At 42.9% G+C, this 25,867-nt stretch overlaps 2 protein-coding genes across 2 annotated transcripts in view; one reads left to right on the top strand and one right to left on the bottom strand.

The window, feature by feature from the left end:
* Positions 1 to 9,364: 9,364 nt before the first annotated feature.
* Positions 9,365 to 10,431, bottom strand: paqr8 (progestin and adipoQ receptor family member VIII). Its single transcript, XM_037685263.1, has one exon. It carries the CDS (start codon positions 10,429 to 10,431, stop codon positions 9,367 to 9,369), a length of 1,065 nt encoding a protein of 354 aa, XP_037541191.1. The 3' UTR covers positions 9,365 to 9,366.
* A 12,418-nt stretch (positions 10,432 to 22,849) lies between these two features.
* Positions 22,850 to 25,867, top strand: part of mcm3 (minichromosome maintenance complex component 3) — a 14,692-nt gene continuing 11,674 nt past the window's right edge. The window contains exons 1-6 of the mRNA XM_037685262.1: positions 22,850 to 23,032; positions 23,187 to 23,299; positions 24,472 to 24,680; positions 24,794 to 24,924; positions 25,016 to 25,254; positions 25,348 to 25,456. Of these exons, the coding sequence (XP_037541190.1) occupies positions 22,958 to 23,032; positions 23,187 to 23,299; positions 24,472 to 24,680; positions 24,794 to 24,924; positions 25,016 to 25,254; positions 25,348 to 25,456 (876 nt within the window). The 5' untranslated portion in view covers positions 22,850 to 22,957. The remainder of the gene's footprint in view (positions 23,033 to 23,186; positions 23,300 to 24,471; positions 24,681 to 24,793; positions 24,925 to 25,015; positions 25,255 to 25,347; positions 25,457 to 25,867) is intronic.

The raw sequence follows: 25,867 nt of genomic DNA, 5'->3' as shown, positions 1-25,867 counted from the left end.
ACCGAAGCACCCGCCTAGGGAGGCGCCCAGCGAGCATCCTTACCAGATGCCCGAACCACCTCAACTGTCTCCTTTTGATGTGGAGGAGCAACGGTTCTACTCTGAGTCTCTCCTGATAACTGAACTTCTCAGCCTGTCTCTAAGGGAGAGTCCAGCTACCCTGCAGAGGAAACTCAGTTCAACCTCCTGTTTCCACAATCTCATTCTTTCAGTCACTACCCAGAGTTTGTGACCATAGCTGAGGTGTACACTGTACAGAAAATGCTAACTGTAGAATACAATATGAAAAATATCAATAAAGGCTGAAAATAAGCAATAAGGAAGTTGGCATGCTGATTATACTGGTAATAATATTTCTGATGCACTTCAGTCTGACTTATACCCACATCCATTATAGCGCCATTCCATCATAACCATCTGCTGAAACCCCACAAATCAGGTGACTTGTAGCTGTCAGCAATCTTTCTTTCCGCAGAGCTGATGTTTGTGTGGAGGCACACAGCACTCTTCATCAACAGGAGACCAGAAGACAAATCATGGCCCATTTCAAATATTTGAAACAGAGTACTGTGTGTGCACTGAGGAATCCAGCTAAGAAACAATGTCTATTTGTCTAAATCTGCAGAAGGAAATAGGATTATGTTGTATCATGTGTGAGTCCGCAGTGCTGTCTCAGAGTCCACGAGCTCACGACTGAAACAGTTTTCTATCAACTTAATGAGTATTTTAGTGGGTACTTGTTGAAAAAAAATACTTTTTTGGAGTGTTGAATAGGCCTAATCCCATTTCTCGGGTGTAACTCAGGAAACAGTACGAGGCAGCTTTGTCAAAAGTTTGAATATTTCAACACCAGAACCTAAAAAAAGTGTGCTTTGATGATTGAAAATTTGGTAGAAAAGCATCTAAGTTTCATGGAACAAACACAAAGGAGTCTACAAGTTTTTATACAACACAGACAGGGTTTAGTTGTTTTTTTTTCTTCCACTTGGTAATCTTGGCTCAATCAGTGGAACAACACCTGTTTTCTTTTAAAAAAAAGCTCTCACCTGTACACTCAAACATGCGGGTGGCACTGAAACCTGTCCTCTGGGAATGCTCTGACAGTACTTGGAACTGAAGGTGTGGCTGTAATGTCAGAAGTGGTGAAACACAGATTGTGTCACCTTGTAGAGAACAGGTAAAACAGCTCAAAGAAAGAAAAAACTTTTGTGCCATTGTAGAAAACTGAATGCCTGTGAGTCAGGATTCATGTTACAGGAAAGACTTTCTATTTTTTTTTTATGAGTTATTATGCTTGATGTCTTAAAATAAAATTTAACAAAGTCATCTAATGTTTCTGAAACAAAGGTCCAAAGGCAGAAAACAACACTCTGCCCATACATAGTTCTTTCTGGGCCTCACTCAGCTACTGACTTGTGCACATTCATCTTAGCCGCTCTGATGCCTGACAGGAGCTTCCTGGGATCTGTTGGATCCACTCTTCCAGTTTGGGGGTCAATGCACCATGTGCTCCATTGACCAGTGGGACTCCAATCAGCTCACATCTTCTCAGTTCTTCTCAGGTGTTTGTGAGTCACCACTACAGTGGAGGCTGACCAGTTTCCTTGTTCTGTGGGTGGGATAATAACTGGTCATTGTGTTCAGGCCACTCTGCCTGTTCTGGTCCTTAATCACCCTATAATCGGACTTTAGTTTATAAGAGAAAACCCACGCATGCACAAAGAGATCATGCAAACTGAGAAAGCCCGAGAAAGGTCCCAAGACAGAATTAGATTAAACAACCTTCTCCGTGCCACCTATCATCAAAGCTTCTAATAAAATCATAGACATTCTTGGTTAGAATATTTTATTTCATGTGTTTTCAGTCACTGTTAAACAATTTTTCCACCACAATAAAAGCGCTGTTGAGTCAGTTCAAGAAGGGTGGAGTTACTGAAGTGGAAACGGTTTTATTTAAGTCAGCTAACTGAGCATGAAAGATAATATTTCCTCTCTAGCGTCTCCATTTGCTGGTCGTTTTGGTTTAGCATTAGCTTGTCCATTCTTATTTTATGTTATTTTACTTTTCATTCAGTAAATTTGAAGAGTTGAAAATTTTCCTGGATTTGGGTCGGGACTCTTCATTACAGGCTGATGGGGGATGCCAAAGCTGGACCAGTGAAGACCCATGGACCTAAAGAAACAGTGTATATCATCATAAAAGTTAAACATCCATCCGTCATCTTTACACGCTTTTATCTTTTCGGGTCGTGGGGTCACTGGTGTCCATAGCAAGCCGTCACTGTGTGAGAGGCGGGGGACAACTGGACAGGTCTCCAGATCATCACAGGGACACAAATGGCGTTTTGCCACAGTCTCAACTCTTGTCAAATCCACACGGCAGTAGGTAAGGGCCTCCGCACTGCTGGTATCACCCCTCTCAGTCTGGTTTATGGGACCACCTTGTTCGTGGTTCCAAGCGAACTGCTTCGAAGTGACAATTTTGACATAAGCAGATAGCAGCCATTGATTGTCCAGTGGAGCTACGTCATTGGATGACCTGCCCAGGCAGCAAAACTGCAACGCCATCTGAACCTCCACTTCCTCTTTGATCGTGTTCAGTGTTTGTTGTTTTGATGGTTTCTAGTATGGACACTCCAGAGATAGAGATATGGACCAGACCTTCCTAACTTTAATGACTGATGTTAGGATTCTGCTTAAGTTGGATGGCACCACCAGAAATTAGCACATTAACAGAGAGATATCAGAGATGATGGAGCTGCATGGCTACACCCGGACTGATGAGCAGATAAACTAAGGTCGTTTTCACACCTGATAGTCCGGTAGACTCGGTTCGGTTCGGGACCAATATTCATGACCTTTTGTTTACATTTGAGCTAGTGCGTTTGCATTCACACTGCACTGTGCAGTCGAGCCAACCTGTTGAACCAACTTATTCCCCCGCTCGCCTGTGGGGGTGCTGTACCAAGAACTACTGAAAGAAACGACACAAAAACCTCTGAAGACACGTCTTCTTCTTCTTCTGTAAATAAAAATAAAAACGAAGTGGCATCAAGTTTTAGCAGTTTTAGGAGTTATATTTTGTCATGTTTCAAAGATGGACTCAGCATGAGCAGAAGATGAGACAGAAGACCATGGAGAATATTGTTTTTCTACACAAGGCAGCTGACGGCTCCATATAAGGTCAGAGAAATGCGTGTTTGTTTACCCTGCGGAGCGGGCCCGGTCTGTTTACATTCACACTGTACTCAAACCGCACTGGAGTTCGCGTCTACCGGACCGAGTTTTAGCCCGGGCCAGAGTTCGCCTTTTTGTTCCGTGACAGAGTTCGATGGTGCGTTCACACCTCCCTAAACGAACCGGACTTTCTAGGAAAACGAGCTAGAGTTCGATTAAAGCGGCCTAAACAGGGTTGGTGTGAATGCACCCTAAAGGAGCTGAAGTCTAAGTATAGGGGGATTAGGACCAAAACCTGTGGAGAGGCTGGAACACAACAACCTCAGAGTCAGAGCCAGAGTTTCTTTATTGTCATTCGCACCTCATGTGGTACATGTGGTGGAGCGAAATTATGTACACAGGGTCCCGTTACATCCAACAGTAAAATGTAAAAGAAAAACAGTAATAGCATCTAAGATATGAACTAAGAAAAACATCAACTAAATATACACTAAGCACTCATAACATAAAAACATTACGTTGAACATCAGCACAAACATGAACATGAGTCTGTGTGAGCAGATGAGCACGCATGAACACATCAACATTGCAACAGATCAACAGCAACATGAAACAGATCAGCAGCAACATGAAACAGATCAGCAGCAACATGATGTGATTTTTTCACAGTGATTATTCTGGTTAGAGATTCATGAGTCTAACAGCCTCAGGGTAGAAGCTGTTCCTCAGTCTAGTGGTTCTACACTTAATGCTCCTCAACCTCCTTCCTGAGGGGAGTGGGGCAAAAAGTGTGTGTGCTGGGTGAGTGGGGTCCTTCATGATGCAGGTGGCTCTCTTCCTGCATCTAGAGGTGTAGATGTCTGTGATAGTGGGGAGACTGACTCCCACAGACTTCTGTGCTGCCTTCACCACTCTCTGCAAAGCTTTTCTTTCTGCAGCTGTGCAGCCTCCATGCCACACGTTGATGCTGGAGCACAGGATGCTCTCCACTGCACACCTGTAGGAGGTGGTGAAGACTGAGCTTCCCAGACCAGCTCGTCTCAGCTGTCTGAGGAAGTAGAGTCTCTGATGAGCTTTCTTGATCAGGCTGGTGGTGTTGTTGCTCCAGCTGTTATGACCTGTTATGATACTGCCCACAGAGTGGGGAAACAGGTAACCATGGCAAATCACCTCCATCTGAGAACAACCGATGAGATGAGAGCCGAGTGGAGTCACATTTATCAGTGGCAAACTGGCTTCAGAGACAAATGAGACAAACAACCATTCACTCTCTCACTCTCACCTGGGGACAATTTAGAGTTACCAATCAGTCTAAGGTGCATGTTTTTGATCTGTGGGAGGAAACCGGAGAGAACATGCACACTCCTGAGTTAAACATTGCATTGCAAAATTTTAAAAATTGACTAAACTACCCAGTTAAACTGTGATGTTTCCACAGTGACGCCTGTCTGGGCTCCAAATATGACTGGGGTTTCTCACTGTTTTTGAATAGTCTCTTATTTTTTGATAATTCCATCTGTGCTGTAGTGTACTTCAATTTCAATTCAATTCAGTTTATTTATAGAGCGTCAAGTCACAACAGAAGTTGTCTCAGGGCAGTGAACATTCAGATTCACATATAAATAATAATTTAACATTATTTATATGAGGAGCAGACTGCTTTGAATATAACTCCATCACAACTCTCATCTTGAGCAAGTATGAAGGCAAGCATGGAAAGTAAAAACTCCCTCATGAAGAAGAAAACTTTAGCAGAACCAGGCTCAGGACAAGCGCCCATCTGCTTTGACCAACTGAGAGGAACAGATACACAATGGCAGGTCAAGAATCATATGTTAAGATAGAAATAGTATCAAATGAAAACTATTCAATTTTAACAATTCATTCAAGGGAATGAGGTCAATTTGTCCTCTAGTAGTCTAAGCTCAAGACAGCATAACAAGCCAACCCTAACTATAGGATTTATCAAAAAGGAAAGTCTTAAGCCCAGTCTTAAAACTGGACAATGTGTCAGTCTCACAGACAGAAACTGGAAGTTGGTTCCACAAGAGAGGAGCCTGATAACTGAAAGATCTTTCTCCTATTCTGCTTTTGGAAGCTCTAGGAACCACGAGTAAGCCTGCAGTCTGAGAGCAAAGTGCTCTGTTAGCAAAATATGGAACAATAAATTCTTGAATATAAGATGGAGCTAGGTTGTTGAGAGCTTTGTAGGTTAGAAGTAAGATTTTGAATTCAACCCTGGACTTTACAAGGAGCCAGTGGAGAGAAGCTAAAACTGGAGAAATATGATCTCTCCTACTAACTCCAGTTAAGACTCTGGCAGCAGCATTTTGGATCAACTGAAGACGTTTTAAAGACGTATTTGGACATCCAGATAATAAACCATTGCAATAGTACAGTCTAGACGTGACAAATGCATGGACCAGTTTTTCGGCATCATTTTTAGATCAGATGTTTCTAATTTTAGTGATATTACACAGGTGCAAGAAGGTGGTTCTAGTAACGTTTTTAATGTGGGGGATAAAAGACATGTCCTGATCAAAAATAACACCAAGATTTTTAGCATTAGAGCTGGAGGACAGATTAATGCCATCTAAGGAGGGAGAAAGACTGAAAAAATCATTCCTAAGGTGCTCAAGTCCAAAAACTAAAACCTCAGTCTTGTCTGTGTTCAAAAGCAGAAAATTTAGGATCATCCAGGTTTTTATGTCTTTAAGACATGCTTGTAGTCTAAGTAGCTGATTGAATTTGTTAGGTTTCATTGGACAAATTGTGTATCATCAGTATAACACAACAATTTCAGTCAGGTCATCTGGACAGTTTTTTATGAAAATTTATTTATATTTATTTATTTATTATAGCTGTTTAATAATTTTACCTAATGGAAGCATATACAAGGTAAAGAGTATTGGTCCAAGCACTGAACCTAGAGAAACTCCATGACTAACTTTGGTGTATGACGAAGCTTCATTATTTACATTTACAAATTGTAATCTATCAGATAAAAATTATTTAAACCATTTTAGAGCTGTTCCTGTAATTCCAATATCATGTTCAAGTCTCTGTAATAGAATATTATGATCAATTGTATCAAATGCAGCACTGAGATCAAAGGACCCGTGTAGACACTTGTCCATTATCAGAGGCCATGAGAATATCATTAGTAACTTTCACCAGTGCAGATTTAGTGCTATGATGAGCTCTAAACCCTGACTGAAACTATTCAAACAGATTATGTGGGATTCCTGGGTTTTTTGTCTGTCACTCAATCTTCCTTCCACAGCCATTTAACCTCAACTCACTCCACCTGCTGCTGCTCTGAGGAGGACTGCCTGATGAGGTATTTAAGCACCTGCCAGACACCTCTTCAGTGCTGGGACATCTTCTACCAAATGGTAACTTGTGTACAGCCGACTAACGTTTGTTACAGCTGGTTCTCACCAACTGTGACTCCTCCAGGACCTTCCACAGCCTGCCTCTTCAGAACCTCCCTAGGATCTCATCGCTCCACTGAACTTCACCTGTGGATCAACGGTGTCCCTTCAACAACCACCATTAAGCATTTTCAACTGGGTCAACCTGCTCCTCTCTCCACCGCAAAATACCTCAGGACTGGATCTCCTACAAAATCCCAGGACCTCTCCTCTTCTCAGATTCCACCTACAACACAAACCGTAAGGAGTCATTTCTCTATATTCAAGAATTAAAACATTCAGAGACCACCAGAACCCATACTCGCCTATTCCTCTTCTCCCTTACAGCTGCGAAGACACGATCACCTGTAAATAAAAGTTCACTTACCTTTTGTAGTTCTGGCTCTGTCTTTATTGAATCAGTCTGCTCACGTGGGGGTCGACGTTGATAAAAACCTGATAGATTATTTCTTTGTAGATATTCACGCAACTATATTCTTTAGATTTTTTTTTTTTTTTTTTTTTTTTTTAATGAAAGTTAGATATAGGTCTATGATTGGCTAGGATTCCTGTGTCAAGGTTATGTTAAGTAAAGGTTTAATTACAGCAGTCTTAAAACTCTGTGATACGTAACTGTTAGAGACAAATTAAGTAGATCCAAGATGTAGTTATTAAAGGGAAATGCCTCTTTAAACAGTCTGTTTGGGATAGATCTAGCAGACATGTGGATGGTTTGGATCAAGTTATTATTTTTGACAGTTCAGAGAGCTCAACAGGACAAAACTGTCCAAACAAATCAGGTTCTAGTGACATTTTTAAAGTTGTCTCATCTGACACAGAACCAGAGGTGATAGTAGGAAGGATGGTTTGAATTTTTTTCCCTAAAATGAAAAATGTATTTATAAAGAATCTCATGAAGTCACTTCACACAAATCACTCCAAATTCAGCTTCATTGTGAAGAATTTTTGTTTGGGCTTTTCCAAAGCTTCAAGAGGAGCTCCAAATCAAGCACTTCAATGTAGTGTTTTTTTTTTTTTATTACATCCCTTGCATCTAACAATGTGCTTGGTTCAGGTAGTAATAAATACTAAATCAAAGATAAATTATTTGCATTTCTTGCTCCATGTCTTCATGTTGTTCTGTCATCTTAAGAATTGAAATTGGTCGAGCATTTCACTTAAAGGACTGACAATCCGATGTAGGAGGAACAGGTCAAAGTTGGTAATAAAAGAGAAAATGCAGTATGCATTTAAATTTAGACTTTAATATCAGAATTCTGGGAATAAAACTCAAATTCTGTTTTTTTTTGTTTTTTGTTTTTTGTTTTTTTTTCTCCCTTCTCAGAATTCTAAAATATTCTGACATTAACATCAGAATTCTGAAAACAAACAAACAAATAAACCCCAGAATTCTGCAGTGGTGGGCCATCAAAGCCTTCTCTGCTGGCCTAAACACATTCAAAATCACTGACCTACATTTTTTTTTTTTTTTAACTATTCTTAACTGTTATCCTCATTCCATAGCTTTTCTCCTGGTTGCATAGTTTCCAGCAGCATATGGGAGTGGTGGTGCATCTCTTCCAAGGAGATAGAAAAAGACTGACAGTTGAAACAGAACCTCCATGATGACCTGTAGGACAGAGGAACTGAACTCTGACGGACGAAACAAAGGATGGAGTTTGTGTAAAAATAATAAAAAATTTGAGTAAAATTAATTGTATTCAAATATATTATATTTTGTTACTTTATTACTTGATGCTTTTGGTAAATCTGTCTGTGGCTGCAGTTGAAGAGAACTTGTTAAATTGTGTCAATTTCTTGCTTCAGTAAAGGCCTTCATTCACCTAGATGAGGAAAGTGTCTGTGATGCAGCACCATATTCTGCAAATTATTGATCGTTTCTGTAGATATGGCATCATAAACACAATAATCAAAAGGTGGATAAATTCAGGAGACCACTGAAGGCCTGGGTGTGAAATGGGCGACCTGCTACTGGAGTTCTGATATTCTGAGATCAATGTCCGAATTATGACTTTTTCTCTGTCAGAATTTAGCATGGACCAATTTTCTTTCTGTACATTCCAACCTGCACGTCGTCAAAGGATCTGTTTTTATACCAGGCTATTTACAACATGAACACAATTTTTTTAATAGTAATTTTAGGTTTAGCTTCAACCTTTTCTCCAGCAGAGCCTGTGAACCCATTAACCCGCAGGATGGAGGATTTAGCAAAGCTTTGCAAACAGATACAAGCCAATTATTTCTTATTAGGGCAGTTGTTGCTGAGTGGTCAGAGCAGTCATCCTCCAATGGGAGAGTTGGTGGTTCAATTCCACCAGCAGTCACATATTGAAGTGTCCCTGGGCAGAAAACTGAACCCCTCATAGCCTCTGATGTGTGTCCCATTGGTGTATGAATGTGATCTAAAGCACTGATTAGTCTCTACAGAATCAGATTATCTTTGTAGAGATGTAGTAAAGTGCTGTGTGAATGTGTGTGTAGTAGAGTGCTGTATGAATGTGTGTGTGGAGGTAAATGAGGGCACAGATTGTGCTGTAAAGAGCTTTGACAATCTTGATAAGTTAGAAAGGTGTTATATAAGTACAGTCCATTTACCATTTATTTCATTCAAAGCCTTCACTGTTTTAGATTATCTAATAAATGGTACAAAACTGGTTATAATCCATTTTATTGTTCAAGTATTTTAAAACCCACATTTCCTCAGAACTAACGATGGTTAATCACATAAAATAGCTTTATCGTCTGAACTGTTCATTTAAAGCAGTTTTTTGTGTTTCTGCAGCAGCTTCCCGTTTGTGAGCCTCATTGTGACCAGTGCTGTCAGGACGCAGCACACAAACAGCGCCGGGAAGGACATGCAGGCCCACCACAGCTGCCGCTCTCCAAACACCTCCACCACCGTGTCCCGCCGCCTGGCGTAGTCCTGGAACAGGGCCTCCAGTTGGAACAGCGTGCACAAGGACAGGAACAGGTGGAACACCTGGTGACCCTGGCCCACAATGTCACAGCGTCCGGGAAAGAAGCACTCAGGGATGGGGCAGGAGAAGAAGAAGGCAGCAAACAGGAACGAGGCGATCTGCAGGGCGTGGAATGCCTCCTGCGCCCATGAGGAGATGAGCAGGTGGTGCACCACAGGGCTGATGTCCAGCACATAGGCAAGGCTGGTGGGGATCAGCTGGCAGATTTTACGCTGCAGCGGATACGGACGCTCGTACCTGGACTTGGCAAAGCAGCAGCCGGCGCAGGAGAGCCACCCGAAGAAAGCTGCTCCGGGTAGAAAGACCAGCCCAACGCTGTCTCTCCATGCCGGCTCGGAGGTGTAGAAGTAATGGCTGAGCGAGCAGCCGTACTGATACACCGCCACGCCCACATAGTCCATGAAGAAGAAGAAGTAATGTGCACGCTCAGAGTGAGACTGCAGGAGGTGGGCGGCCACGCTCAGGCTCAGGTATGTGAGAGCGGACACCATGAAGAGGCTGAGAGGCAGAGAGGCTGCGTCCAAGGTGTACCCCACGGCACCTGCATTGGCCCACCAGCGGAGCAACAGCACCGGAGCCGCCAGCAGGTGAGTCCACACGTTCAGGGATTCGTTGTGCCGCTGAAAGAGGCTGAGCAAGTAGCAGCGCCAGTCTTGCCGGATGGGGCGGTAGCCCGACAGGATGTAGGGCTCCTGGAAGAGTGCAGGGACCTGGGAGGCGAGCACGGTGGGGCGGGGTGATGGCAGGGAGGATGAGACGAGGCCTGACAGGCGAGGGAGTCGGCTCAGGTGATTGACACTCAGCGTCAAGGTGCTGAGTCGCTGCAGGATCTCAGCCGACATGACCTCTGGTGGGCAGAGAAGCCTGAGGAGGAGAGAGCGTTAAAGCAGGATGTCAAGCTGAAGAAGAAGCTGCTGAGGGTTTGAACACATGGACAGTTTGGTGTCTGCTAATGAAACCACTAATGTTCTTAACAAGACTCGACCTGCGCAGTCTGAGGTGTGAAGGTTGTGACGAGATAAAACTACTAGACAGACATTTCAGACATTTTGAAGTTGCATGCCATGAATAAAATGGGTCCAATTAATATCTTGCATGTTAGATCTCCAACATGCAAGATAATTAATTGGACTCTTTGTAAAACATCAGTTTAAAGAAATAGAGTTCAACTCTGCCATGACCGATGAGCTTATGACTAGTCTGAATGTAGCTGGGACCAAAATGGATCACCGTTGTCTTAAAAGATGCTTACACCAACATTTAAACCTTTATTTCAAAGTCAGTTTTACTTTTATTTCAGCTACAGTTTCATGACTTTCCTGCCCGAGTGTTTCAGCTGATACCAGAATTGTGGGACCCTGAAAACCCAGACACACATGCACGCCGCAGGCCTTAATGCTCAGTCCTGATTGGCGCTCACATTCAACCATTTACGTAATCATTCAAAAGCGACCTCCATCAGACTCGGGTGTGACATGTTCACAGTTCTGAGGTGACCAACATGCACAAAATGTGACGTCACGCAGCACGCTGTGTTCAAGGAAGAAAACATGGCTGCCACACGTGTTAGCAAGTGGCTCTTACAAAATCAGACTGGAGCCATGTTAGCCTGCAGTGTGAATGTAGTCTGATTTTTTTTTTTTTTCTGTTTAGTACTATTGTTAGACTAATTAAAAGTCCCATTTCTGTTGACCCGTGTATTCCTACAACTATAAGTAGTGATGACTTCATGAGATTTTTTATAAATAAAATTATTTCAATTAGAGAAAATTCAAACCATCCTTCCTTCTACTATCTCTAGTCCCCTGTCAAATGAGGCATCTTTAAAAATTTCACTAGAGCCTGATTTATGTTTGGACAGTTTTTGTCCTGTTGAGTTCTCTGAATTATCAAAAATAATAACCTCATCCAAACCATCCACATGCCTGCTAGATCTCATCCCAACCAGACTGTTTAAAGAGGTATCCCCCCTAATTAATGTCCACATTTTAGATCTACTTAATTTGTCTTTAATGAATGGTTATGTACCGCAGTGCTTTAAGGTTGCTGTAATTAAACCTTTACTTAGGAAGTCTGACCTTGATTCAGAAATTCTGGCCAACTATAGACCTATATCTAATCTAACTTTCATCTAAAAAATTCTAGAGAAAATAGTTGCAGGTCAGTTGTGTGAACATCTACAAATAAATAATCTGTTTGAAGAGTTTCAGTCAGGGTTTAGAGCTCATCATAGCACAGAAACAGCACTAGTAAGTCACTAATGATATTCTCATGGCCTCAGACAATGGACTTGTGTCTATACTGGTCCTGTTAGACCTCAGTGCTGCATTTGATACAGTTGATCACAATAATTTACTACAGAGGCTTAAATATGATATTGGGATTACAGGAACGGCTCTAAAATGGTTTAAATCATATCTGTCTGATAGATTCCAGTTTGTAAATGTAAATAATAAATCTTCTTCATACAACAAAGTTAGTCATGGAGTTCCTCAGGGCTCAGTGCTTGGACCAATACTCTTTACTTCAATAATTTTACCTAATGGAAGCATATATAAACAACATTTTCATTGTTATGCTGATGACACACAATTATATTTGTCCATTAAACCAATGAATCCAATCAGCTACTTGGACTACAAGCATGTCTTAAAGACATAAAAACCTGGATGACCCTTAATTTTCTCCTGTTGAACACAGACAAGGCTGAGGTTTTAGTTTTTGGACCTGAGCACCTTAGGAATGAATTTTTCAGTCTTTCTCACTCATTAGATGGCATTAATCTGTCCTCCAGCTCTAATGCTAAAAATCTTGGTGTTTTTGATCAGGACATGTCTTTTATCCCCCACATTAAAATAGTTACTAGAACTGCCTTCTTCCACCTGCGTAATATCAATAAAATTAGAAATATCTTATCTAAAAATGATGCAGAAAAACTGGTCCATGCATTTGTCATGTCTAAACTGGACTATTGCAATGGTTTATTATCTGTGTAACAAGGGGGCCACACACAAACCTGTCCCCCGGGGTATATATACTAAACAAACAGGCCCCCTTGTTACAATCTGGATGTACAAATACTTCTTTAAAACGTCTTCAGTTGATCCAAAATGCTGCTGCCAGAGTCTTAACTGGAGTTAGTAGGAGAGATAATATTTCTCCAGTTTTAGTTTCTCTCCATTGGCTCCCTGTCAAATCCAGAATAGAAATCAAAATCTTACTTTTAACCTACAAACATCTAAACAACCTGGCTCCATCTTATATTACAGATCGTAGGGTGCATTCACACCAGCCCTGTTTAGTCCGCTATAATCGAACTCTAGCTCGTTTTCCTTGAAAGTCCGGTTCGTTTAGGGAGGTGTGAACGCACCATTTAACTCTGTCACGGAACAAAAAGGAGAACTCTGGCCCGGGCTAAAACCTAGGTCTCGGTCCAGTAGAAGCGAACTCCAGCGCGGTTCGAGTACAGTGTGAATGTAAACAGACCGGGCCCGCTCCTCAGGGTAAACAAACACACATTTCTCTGACCTTATATGGAGCTGTCAGCTGCCTTGTGTAGAAAAACAATATTCTCCATGGTCTTCTGTCTCATCTTCTGCTCATGCTGAGTCCATTTTTGAAACATGACAAAATATAACTCCTAAAACTGCTAAAACTTGATGCCACTTCGTTTTTATTTTTATTTACAGAAGAAGACATGTCTTCAGAGGTTTTGTGTCGTTTCTTTCAGTAGTTCTTGGTGCAGCGCCCCCACAGGCGAGCGGGGGAACAGGTTGGTTCAACAGGTTGGCTCGACTGCACAGTGCAGTGTGAATGCAAACGCACCAGCTCAAATGTAAACAAAAGCTCATGAATATTGGTCCCGAACCGAACAGAGTCTACCGGACTATCTGGTGTGAAAACGACCTTTTTGTTCCATATTTTCCAACCAGAGCACTTCGCTCTCAGGCTGCAGGTTTACTCACAGTTCCTAGAGTTTCCAAAAACAGAATGGGAGGAAGATCTTTTAGTTATCAGGCTCCTCTCTTGTGGAACCAACTTCCAATCTCTGTCCGTGAGGCTGACACATTATCCAGTTTTAAGACTGGGCTTAAGACTTTCCTTTTTGCTAAATCCTTTTAAAAGGGAGTTTTTTTATTTCCACTGTTGCCACTGTGCTTACTCAGGATGGGAGACTGCAACGAAGTAGATTCAACTTGTCTGCTGGATTCCTTAGAGAGCTTTACTAATTGACTTTTATGTGAATGTTCCTGTAAAGTGCCCTGAGACAACTTTGTTGTGATTTGCCTCTATATAAATAAACTGAATTATGTATAATTATATTACGTTATAAAACTGGTGCTCGATTAAATCACGGTGAAGTTTGGTCCTCCCTCGTCTTGGTTCAGATTACAACACTAAACCTGAGGTCAGAATGGTCAGAATGTCCCTTTAACAGTCAAACTCTGCAGCTCTTCATATTTTGAATTCCTCTCAGCCACATGACGTGTGTCGGAGCTTGAGCTAATCAGAGGACCTCCTTCAGCAGGTATGTGGACACACCTGTAGCGTGTCCCACCTCCTGTGACAGTTCTGACAGGAAGTTAAACCTGAATGGACCTGCAGGACGGGCCCTGTCCAACAGGTGCTGCTTCTCCTCACTTCTTCTCACCTGAACCACATATTACAGTCGTGGAAGATTGTTTTAGTTGATAACTGAGAAGTATTCGTTTTGAAACATTTACCACTCTGTATTTTTTAAACATAGAAAAACTGTGCATTTATTACTTTTAACAACATAACTGTATATTAACAAGAATTTAGTTTAATTTGTTTGAAGGGTCAGCCACAGGAGGAGCAGCCATGAAGAATAGATCATCTTACCTGCTGTTTCCCTCGAGTGTCTCCTTTTAATAAATAGGCAGCAGCAGCTCCCCTCCCAGCCGAACCGCACAGGTCCAAACAGCTACATGTTTGGTCAGAACCGGTAAACTCAGCTGACTGCCGCCGGAGGGCTGGATGTGTTGGGCGGAGTCTGAAGGACCACAACCGCCCCGGAGGCTCTTAACAAATACAAACATTTCATGAACAAACATGGCTGTTGTGTTCGTTGTTTCTGCTCTAATGGAAGAAAAGTTCCAGCTTTGTCTAAATCTCCCGTCGGCAGACAAACAAGGACCCAAAATAATAATAAGAGCTGTTCAACTCATGAGTCTTCTGTTTGTCTCTATCTACAGGACATATCTGATACTACAACTTCAACATAGAAACACTGGAGCTAACATGAAGGCACTTCAGCGAGATTTCTGTACGCCATCTTGTAAGGAGCTACTTGCATCACTGCTTACACTGTTAATGTCTTCTGTGCTGTTTGCTGCCATAAATAAACTACACAAAAACGGCATTGTGTTGCCTAAAGTATTGTAAATTATGCCTAATGAGAAAACTGAAACTAATGTGATGAATGTTATTAGGGGCAAAATTTACTTTTTTATGATCCCAGTGCACATGTGTAACCTCTGGCACCCCATCCCCAAATATATTCATATCTACTTCTGGTATTCAGGTTGTAAATTAGTTGTGTTGGCATTTTATGCTGTGATAAACAGGCAAACCGAGGCAAACAGAATGAAATGGGTGTTTTTTTAAGTTCTTTCCAGATGTTTGAATTTGGAATACCAACTGTTGATAAAAGGCAACGCAAAGATGAAACACAAAACTTAAAAATTATTTTGATATTTTTTTGTGGGATAAAGAAGGCATAGTACAGAAAATACACAAATGAGATATAAAAGTTTATTAATTTGATCAAGAACAGGAAGTAGGCATGGTTATATCTGAACCACAGTGAAACATCAACGACTGACTGTGCATGTGCTTAGTATTCGTAAAAAGGTCGGTGCCAACCTGATTTGCTACCACTACTGTAATAAAACTAACAAGTGACTGGATCAGAAGACAGGTGTCCTCAAAGAAACAAAGTACTTTATATGTCTGCTGTGTCTATACTGCACCTCATCTACCATTGTCTGCAGGCAATCCATGTCTTCATTCTCTTTACCTGCTTCTCCTGTTTGGGTCACAACGAGCTGGTGTCTGTCTCCAGCAGGCAAGGGACTTCCCGGACATGTCTCCAGTCCATCACAAGGACACACAGACAAGTCCAGTCTTCAGATACCTAATACCTAAAGCCAGGTTTTGTCTGCAGTTACCAGTTAACCTAACATGCACGTTTTTAGTATGTGGGAGGAAACCAAAGTGCCAAAAGAATACTCACGCAGGCACGTGCATGAGGATGCTGTGTGGACTTCCTGACCTGCAAGCTGCAGACCATCAGGATCAACAACACCATATCCTCCACCATTGTCATGAGCACTGGCTCACTTCAGGGTTGTGTGTTCACCCCACTGTTGTTCACCCTCATGACCCACAATTGCAGTGCTCACTATAACCAGACTCTGTGGTGAAGTTTGCTGATGATTCAGCAGAGGTCAGGCTCATCGTCCATGGAAATGAATCAGCATACAGGGAGAAGGAGGAGGAGACTGAATTTCCTCAAGACTGGCACTTTCCCCTTTTCATTCTACAGGTACATCAATGAAACAGCTGCGAAGACAGCTCAGATACGACACCATCACATGGTGCACTCAAACCACAGCTGTCATAAAGGAAGCCCATCCTGAGGAAGCCAACAAATATGGGTCTAGATGGAGGCCTCAGGTCCTTCTAGATCTGTGACGTTGAAGGTGATCTGACCTCCTCCCTCACGGTATGGTACAACCGTCGCACTGTGGCAGGGAAGGCCCTGCAGAGGGGGGATAAAGTCAGCAGAGGACCACCAATTGAAGCGACCCCTATTTGCCTCCAGAAATGTTGTAATGGGAGGCCATGTGGGGGCCATTGAAAATCATAGGGTCACAGCAAAACCAAAAACCTGAACAGAATTTCAGGGATTTGTGCAGTTGTTGTCATATCTCTGTTATTTGACAAACACAACAGCAATGAGGGGATCACCTTCAGATAAGCACAGGTTTACTTTAGTTTGATTGTTTTTGCAAGGCGCCAAAAGTGAAAAAGAAATACATCTACAGTGTGGTTCGGTTAGCAGCGTTCTTTCAGCAGCATGGTTCTGTTAGTGGCGTGGGCTTGTTAGCAGCGTTAGCAGGTCCCGCTAGCAGATTGATGGTAATAACAAACGCAACAGCTGCCCTCCCAGACTGTCCTCCAGAACCAGGTCCGGCAGATGGAGATCATCCAAGGTTTCCCTGCGGAGCCGAACAAGTCCGTAGAGCTCGGTCCGTGCAGGCAGGTGGAGGATCATGGAGAAGGCCGCCATGACAGGCTGAAGCCTGAGCCCAAGGCTTGAAGGGGACTGGGAACTGAACCACGATGGCAAAATGGCAAGGCAGCGACACACAACTCCAAAAGTGTGTCGTGGTCATACCTGTAACATGGGTGTTCCAGCTTTACAGTCTGCATTCGACATCATCTAGTCAGATTTGTTCCGTCTCAAACTGGTGCTAAATGCTGATAAAACCCAAGGGACATTGTTTTCAAACAGGAAGTCAGTTCCAGCAGTTCTCCCTTCTGTTTTCTGTTTTCCTTCTGTCTTCTAAAGGTGCTCCTATTGAGTTTGACGATTCTTATAAATATTTGGGTATTCTGGTCGATGCACATCTCTCTTTTAAGCTCCATGTGGAAAACTTGGTAAAGAAATTGAAAGTTAAACTGGGTTTCTTTTTCAGAAACAGATCCTGTCTAACTCTGAATGCTAGGAAATGCCTTGTAACGGGAACTTTCCTTCCCTCCATTGATTACAGTGACATTTACATGAACGCTCCTACAAGAACCCTGGAGATGTTGGATGCTGTCTGTCATGGTGCGCTAAGATTCATAAGTGGCTGTAACTACTGTACCCACCACTGCACCCAGTATTCACTGGTTAACTGGTCATCATTAATTTCATATAGACTCTCCCACTGGTACATTTTCATCTTTAAATCACTTCTTGGTCTGCTGCCTTCATACATCTCCTCCTACATGTCACTGCGTGAGTGCAGCTACAGCGTGCGCTCTCAGGACATTATTACCTGCAGTGTTCCCTCAGTGAGGACTGAACTAGGCAAAAGTTTCTTCTCCTACTCTGCTCCTGTTTTCTGGAATATCTTGTAAAAAGATCTGAAGCTCTCAACCTTGACCTCTCAAAGTGACTTCAAACATCTAAGTTCCTGGCAAAAACCAACGCAGACATGTTCCTGTTTTTAGTTTTCTACACGGCTTTATAATGTAGCATTTTTTTTAGTTTTTACATCATTTCTTCAATTTACTTTTAATTTTATATGCTTTTTAGAGGAGTGTATTGTTTTTACCTCATTTGTGTTTTTTGTTAAAACAGGTCTCTCTTGTAAATGAGTCCTCGAGGCTCAATGAAACTAAACTATGAATAAAGGTTGAATGAAAGGACCTCACAGAGACACTTTAAATGGTAAATGGACTGTACTTATATAGCGCCTTTCTACAATGCCTTGTGAAAGTATTCGGCCCCCTTGAACTTTTCAACCTTTTGCCACATTTCAGGCTTCAAAGATATAAATTTTTAATTTTTTGTGTGAAGAATCAACAACAAGTGGGACACAATCGTGAAGTGGAATGAAATTTATTGGATGTGTCAAACTTTTTTAACAAATAAAAACCTGAAAAGTGGGGCGTGCAATATTATTGGGCCCCTTTACTTTCAGTGCAGCAAACTCACTCCAGAAGTTCAGTGAGGATCTATGAATGATCCAATGTTGTCCCAAAATGACTGATGATGATAAATAGAATCCACCTGCGTGTTGTTGAAAAGGTATGAAAAAGTGCCACCATTGGGACTGATCATACGAGGAGGAAATGTGTTGAGATGGACTCTCTCCTGGCGGTCACTTACTTCAACATCATGAATTATTTAATTCACAAGAAAAGCACATTTACTCTGCAAGAACAATGTGCATTAAAGAAAAATTCTTGAAAAGGAGTAAATTCTTTCAGTTTCAGACAGTTTGTCTGTCCTGGTGATATTGGTGAGCTGCTCATCGGCACTCGATGATGAGTTGCAAAGTTTGTTCATCTCCACGCTTTCTCAGTTTCAGGATCTAATGAAACATCCCTTCCTGATTTATCTGCTTTGTTTGTACACACCTTAAAATAGCTTTTTAGTTTATCCTACTGGACTGGAGTGTCCAGATGTTGGAAGTGTGGCTTCATTTGGGAGCTAAAAAAACAGATACATTTTATTTAGTAAAAATAATTCACATTCAAATACAGTACATACATAGTAGGCCTACTGTCATCAAAAATACGTGTAGAGTCAGAGAGGTTTTATTGTCATTTCAGCTATGTACAAGTATGAAATGAAACAGTGTTCTCCAGGATCACGGTGCAACACAGAACATAACATACAAAAACAAACAACACACGGTGCAGATACACAACAGAACAATAAATACAAACAGACCTATAATAAATACTAAAAAAAAAAAAACTTTTAACCTAATCTGAACAAGTAATTAAGAGACAAGACTAGAGACGCATGTTGATTAGTACATGTGTAGTACATGAGGTAGAAACATGTTCTGATGTGGTTAGCAGAACAAAGTTTTTCTATTTTTATAGCAGCAGAGATAAAAACTGAGTAAAGTGCAAAAAACGTAAACCTTGAGCAGATTGTAAAAAAACAGACGAGTAGAGAAGGCACAAACAGTACAACACATTTAGACTGTGTGTGTGTGCGCGCGCGTGCGCGCGTGTGTGTGTGTGTGTGTCAGAGACTAGAGTTGAGGAGTGTGATGTCTTGTGGGATGAAGCTGTTCCACAGTCTGGTTGTGTTGCTCTGAATGCTGTGGTATCTTCTCCCAGAGGGCAGGAGAGTAAAAAGTGCATGTGATGGTGAGACGGGTCCTCCACACTGCTGAGGGCTCTCAGAAAGGCTCTCTCTGCAGCGGTTGTTGAAAATGTCCATGAGAGATGGAAGAGACCCCCAGACACACATTTTCAAAATGGTCCAACACAATAAAAATTACAAGAAATTAGATTCTTAAGTTTCCTTGAAAACTGTCCAGTTGTTCGTGAGATATTTTGCTAACACAGTGACAAACACAGTGAACTAAATCTTTTTTCTAGCCGCGGGGGCAGCTGTGGCTGAGTGGTTAGAGCAGTCGTCCTCCAATGCGAGAGTTGGGGGTTTGAATCCACCAGCATTCACATGCCGAAGTGTCCCTGGGCAAGACACTGAACCCCTCATTGCCTCTAATGTGTGTCCCATCAGTGTATGAATGTGATAAAGCTCTGATTAGTCTCTTTAGAATGATTTGTTCAATTAGCTTTGTAGAGATCTAGTAGAGTGCTGTATGAATGGGTAAATCAGAGTCAGAGTCAGAGTTTCTTTATTGTCATTCGCACCTCATGGGGTACAACAGACTGGCAGGTTTTCAGAGAAGCTGCTGAAAATGGAGGTTCGCTTGATCTTGACCAATACACATCCTCAGTTCTGGGTTACATTAGTACATGTACTGACACAGTCTCCACTATCAGAAATGTTAAAAGCTACCCAAACAGAAAACCTTGGCTGAATGCAGAGGTGCGTACCCTGCTGGAAGCCAGGAACACTGCCTTCAGGTCTGGAAACTCAGAGGAGCTGAGTAGGACAAGAAAAGAGCTGGTTGCTGGTATTAAGAGGGCCAAGGCCACATATGCAAAGAGGATCGAGGGTCAATTCATCTCACAAGACCCTCGGAGCATGTGGAGGGGCATTAAATGCATAACAGATTATAAAGGAAGGAGTGAACAATGCCCCAAAGACCCATCTCTGCCTGATGCCCTCAACAAGTTCTATGTACGCTTTGAAGACCCGAACAGACCACCCAGCACCAGACTCACCTCGCCACCGGATGAAGAGCATCTCAGCGTGACCTCAGCAGAAGTAAGGAGTACCTTCAGGAGGATTAATCCGCACAAAGCAACTGGCCCAGACAACATCCCCGGAAAAGTGTTGAAAGAATGTGCTGATCAGCTCTGTGAGGTGCTGGCAGACATCTTTAACACCTCACTTACCCTGGAGACAGTTCCCACCTGCCTGAAGACTGCCACCATCATCCCAGTCCCAAAAAGCTCTACAGTGACTGGTCTGAATGACTATCGGCCAGTGGCCCTCACCCCGATAGTCGCTAAATGCTTTGAAAAACTGGTCATGACTCACATCAAAACAACCATCAACATCAACGAGGACCCTCATCAGTATGCATACCGTGAGAACCGATCAACAGAGGATGCAATCTCCTCTGTGGTCCACACTGCGCTCAACCACCTGGAGCAGAAAAACTCTTACGTCCGTATGCTCTTTGTGGACTTCACATCCGCCTTCAACACCATGATCCCCCAAACCCTGATGGACAAACTATCCACACTAGGACTAAGCCCCTCCATCTGCAACTGGGTACTAGACTTTTTAACAAACAGACCACAGTTAGTGAGGATCCACAACCTCTCCTCCTCCACCATAACCCTCAGCACTGGCTCTCCTCAGGGATGTGTGTTGAGCCCCCTTCTGTTTACTCTGCTCACATATGATTGTGCAGCTACCCATCCAGGCTGTCACATTGTAAAGTTTGCAGATGATACAGCGGTGGTGGGATGCATCACAAACAATGATGAGTCCAGCTACAGGCAAGAGGTGGAACACCTGGAGAGCTGGTGCAGAGAGAATAACCTTCACATCAATGTGAAGAAGACAAAGGAGATGATTGTGGACTTCAGAAGGAACAAAAACACCTACACCCCCCTGAACATAAGAGGATCTGCGGTGGAAGTGGTCTCCAGCTACAAGTACTTGGGTGTACACATGAATGACAACCTCAGCTGGAGCAACAACACCACCAGCCTGATCAAGAAAGCTCATCAGAGACTCTACTTCCTCAGACGGCTGAGGCGAGCTGGTCTGGGAAGCTCAGTCCTCACCTCCTTCTACAGGTGTGCAGTGGAGAGCATCCTGTGCTCGAGCATCAATGTGTGGCATGGAGGCTGCACAGCTGCAGAAAGAAAAGCTTTGCAGAGAGTGGTGAAGGCTGCACAGAAATCTGTTGGAATCAGTCTCCCCACCATCACAGACATCTACACCTCCAGATGCAGGAAGAGGGCCACCTGCATCATGAAGGACCCCACCCACCCAGCACACACACTTTTTGCCCCACTCCCCTCAGGAAGGAGGTTAAGGAGCATTAAGTGTAGAACCACTAGACTGAGGAACAGCTTCTACCCTGAGGCTGTTAGACTCATGAATCTCTAACTAGAATAATCACTGTGAAAAACCATATCATGTTGCTGCTGATCTGTTTCAATGTTGATGTGTTCATGCGTGCACATCTGCTCACAGACTCATGTTCATGTTTGTGCTGATGTTCAATGTTTTATGTTATGAGTGCTTAGTGTATATTTAGTTGATGTTTTTCTTAGTTCATATCTTAGATGTTATTACTGTTTTTCTTAGACATTTTATTGTTGGATGTAACTGGGACCCTGTGTACATAATTTCGCTCCACCACATGTACCACATGAGGTGCGAATGACAATAAAGAAACTCTGACTCTGACTCTGACATGTGGTGGAGCGAAATTATGTACACAAGGTCCCAGTTACATCCAACAATAAAATGTATAAGAAAAACAGTAATAACATCTAAGATATGAACTAAGAAAAACATCAACTAAATGAGGTACAGATTGTAGTAAAGCGCTTTGAGTATCTTGAAATAAGATAGAAAGGTGTTATATAAGTACAGTCCATTTACCATTTAGATAGATTTGTACTTTGATAAGGTCATTGGAAAAAACTAAGCAAACATGTTTTTGTACATGGCATCTTGATTTTATTGTTTTCATAACATTACTTTTATTTTAATTGCTTTTTATTGTTGTTTATTGTTGTCTGTACTCTATATGTTGTCTGTCTAAAACAGGTTTCTCTTGAAATGAGTCCTCGTGCCTCAGTGAGATTAACCTGTATAAATAAAAGTTGAATTTAAAAAAATTAATAAATATAACTTATACAGTACTGTATCGCCATCTTCTGGCCTAAATGATAATAAGCCATGTCGAAAAGTTCCGCCTCTTCCTGCAGTTTTCGCGCCCGATCTAAGGGTGGGCGGAGTCTCGCGTCACGTGATCAGTCCCCACTTTTTCCCGCCAAGTATGATGAAGAACGCGTACGGTTGTTGACCAATCAGACGTTACGTTCGTCCTGCACGCGGCACGCAGTGGCGCGAAAAGCTTTCAGCAGCGAGACGGCAGCGGAGGTTCACAGCTGAACGTTTACTCGGACATTTCTGGACTTTTGGAACTAAAGAAGTTGTCAGAGAACATGGCGACCGACGTGGTTGATGACCGGGAGATGAGGGAGGCTCAGAGGGACTATCTGGACTTCCTGGACGACGATGTAAGTTTTATATCTGATAGAGGACATGTGGACAAAGAAACTGGCAGATAATGTCTCCAAACTGAAGCAGGTTCTGTGCTGACTGACCCGAGCACAGCTGCTTCATTGTTTGGTTCCGAGTGGGTTTAACATCCTGGTTGTCCTGTCCCCGCAGCAGGAGCAGGGCGTCTACCAGAGCAAAGTCCGGGACATGATCAGCGAGAATAAATCCAGACTGCTCGTCAACATCAACGACCTGAGGAGGCGAAACGAGGCCCGAGCTGCAAAGTAAGACGTGCCCCCGCGCGCGCGTGTGTGTGTGATCAGATGGTCATGTCAGAGAGACACAGCTACATAAAAGAAGAAAACACTAAAGCAAATATAGTAAAATAAACTTTTAGGGTCCTGTAAATGGTGGGGGTGAGGTTCTGCCTCAGGGTCTTGTTCATGAATAGAGGGTGAGATCAACAGACAGATCAGCGCAGCATCTGCAGTACTGTGTTCTCTGTTCCGGTCCATTGTGGTGAAGAACTGTAAGGAGAATCTCTTGTTTTCCGGTTGGTCTCTGTTCCTACCTTCACCTGTGGTCATGAACTCTGGACAGTGACCGATTGAATGAGATGAAAGTGGTTAAATGAGGGTAGCTGGCCTCTCCCTTAGAGATCGGGTGAGAAGTTCAGTTATCTGGGTGAGACTCTGAGTAGAACCGCTGCTCCTCCACATCCAGAGGAGCCAGCTGAGGTGGTTCAGACATCTGGTAAAGATGGACACCCATCATACAAGGATTGTTATTGTCATTCTCATCACATGTGGTACATGAGGTGGAACGAAACTATGTACACAGGGTCCCAGTTACATCCACCAAAAGTACAAATTGTAAAGAAAAACATTAGTAAAATCCGAGTCATGAACTAAGAATATACTACGTCCACTAAACTAAGAATACACTAAGTACTAACTGAACAAAAACAACAGCAGCCCGAACATGAGTCTGTGAGCAGATGAGGACCAATGAACACAGCAACATGAAATAATCAGCAGCATGAGATCAGCAGCATGGATAGTCAGCAGCACATGTCAACAACCAAGTGACATTACAGTGATTTTATTTTCATAGTTTTTTTCACAGTAATTTTTTTCCTGGTTAGAAATTCATGAGTCTAACAGCCCCAGGGCAGAAGCTGCTCCCCAGCCCGCTCATCATCATGGTCAACCATCATCATGAAGATGAACCATCATCATGATGATGGTTCATCTTCATGAACCCCCAGCTCTTGCACTGGAGGACGACTGCTCTAACCACTGATGGTGTACACACAAAGTCTTAGTTTTTACAAATACCTGGCGTAGAGTAGACTGGGCTTGAAAGCTCTGTCAGGGACTGATGGACTCAGGTGTGTGGTTACCATGGTGACCTTAATGAGGCTAACAGTCCACGGTCTGATGGTTTTGTCCCTCAGGTTGATGAACAATGCCTTTGATGAGCTGTTGGCGTTCCAGCGGGCTCTGAAGGACGTGGTGGCCTCTGTGGACGGCACCTACGCCAAGCAGCACGAGGAGTTCTTCATCGGTCTGGAGGGCAGCTTCGGCTCCAAACACGTGTCTCCCCGGACCCTGACCTCCCGGCTGCTGGGCAGCATGGTGTGTGTGGAGGGCATCATCACAAAATGTGAGTCCATCGCTCGTGACACACGGAGTCTAGTCTTTAGTTTAAAGCAGTTTTAGTGTTTCTGATCTAAACTCTGTGGTTGGTTGATGAGAGCTGGGCGTTGCTTTCTGCAGGTTCTCTTGTGCGTCCCAAAGTCGTGCGCAGCGTCCATTACTGTCCCGCCACAAAGAAAACGATGGAGAGAAAGTACACAGACCTGACCTCTCTGGATGCGTTCCCCTCCAGCGCCATCTACCCCACCAAGGTGCACATCACTGACCCGTGTTCTTCACAGAGCAGAAATAAATGTGACTGAGCAAGTGGAACCAGCTCACGTCTACTCCTTCCTCCTGCAGGATGAGGAGAACAACCCTCTGGAGACAGAGTTTGGCCTGTCCATCTACAAGGACCACCAGACCATCACGGTGCAGGAGATGCCAGAGAAGGCTCCGGCCGGCCAGCTGCCTCGCTCCGTGGACATCATCCTGGACAACGATCTGGTGGACTTGGTCAAACCAGGAGACAGGGTGCAGGTCATTGGGATGTACCGCTGTCTGCCCGGGAAGAAGGGAGGGTTCACCTCCGGCACGTTCAGGTGGAAGGGCTTGGACTTGTAATATTCTTGTTCCGTGGTGTCAGTGGCTGTGACAGCTGTGGTCATCTGAAACTTTTTCCCTCTTCCTCTCAGGACCATCATGATTGCGAGCCACGTCAAACAAATGAGCAAGGAGGTGTCTCCCATTTTCTCTGCCAGTGATGTGGCCAAAATCAGGAACTTCTGTCGAACCCGCTCCATCGTACGTTGACGCCTCTCCCCCGTCTTTTATTTTAACTAGTTTAACGTCAACTAACTTAACGCCGACTGACTAGTTTAATGTCGACTAACTAATTTAATGCTGACTAACTAGTTTAAAGTCAACTAACTAGTTTAATGCTGACTAGTTTAACACTGACTAGTTTAATGTCAACTAACTAGTTAAATGTCAGCTGACTAATTAGTTTAACGCTGACTAACTTATTTAACGCTGACTAACTAATTTAACGCTGACTAATTAGTTTTAATGCTGACTAACTAGTTTAACGTTGACTAACTAGTTTAATTTTGACTAACTAGTTTAATGTCGACTAACTAGTTTAATGCTGACTAACTAGTTTAATGTCGACTAACTAGTTTGACGTCGACTAACTAGTTGAATGCTGACTAACTA

This window comes from Nematolebias whitei, chromosome 12 (genome assembly GCF_014905685.2).
Source record: "Nematolebias whitei isolate Nwh7 chromosome 12, NemWhi1, whole genome shotgun sequence".
Lineage (NCBI taxonomy): Eukaryota > Metazoa > Chordata > Actinopteri > Cyprinodontiformes > Rivulidae > Nematolebias > Nematolebias whitei.
Note: the sequence above shows the minus strand (reverse complement) of the source record. Positions and strands in the feature narration are given on the sequence as shown.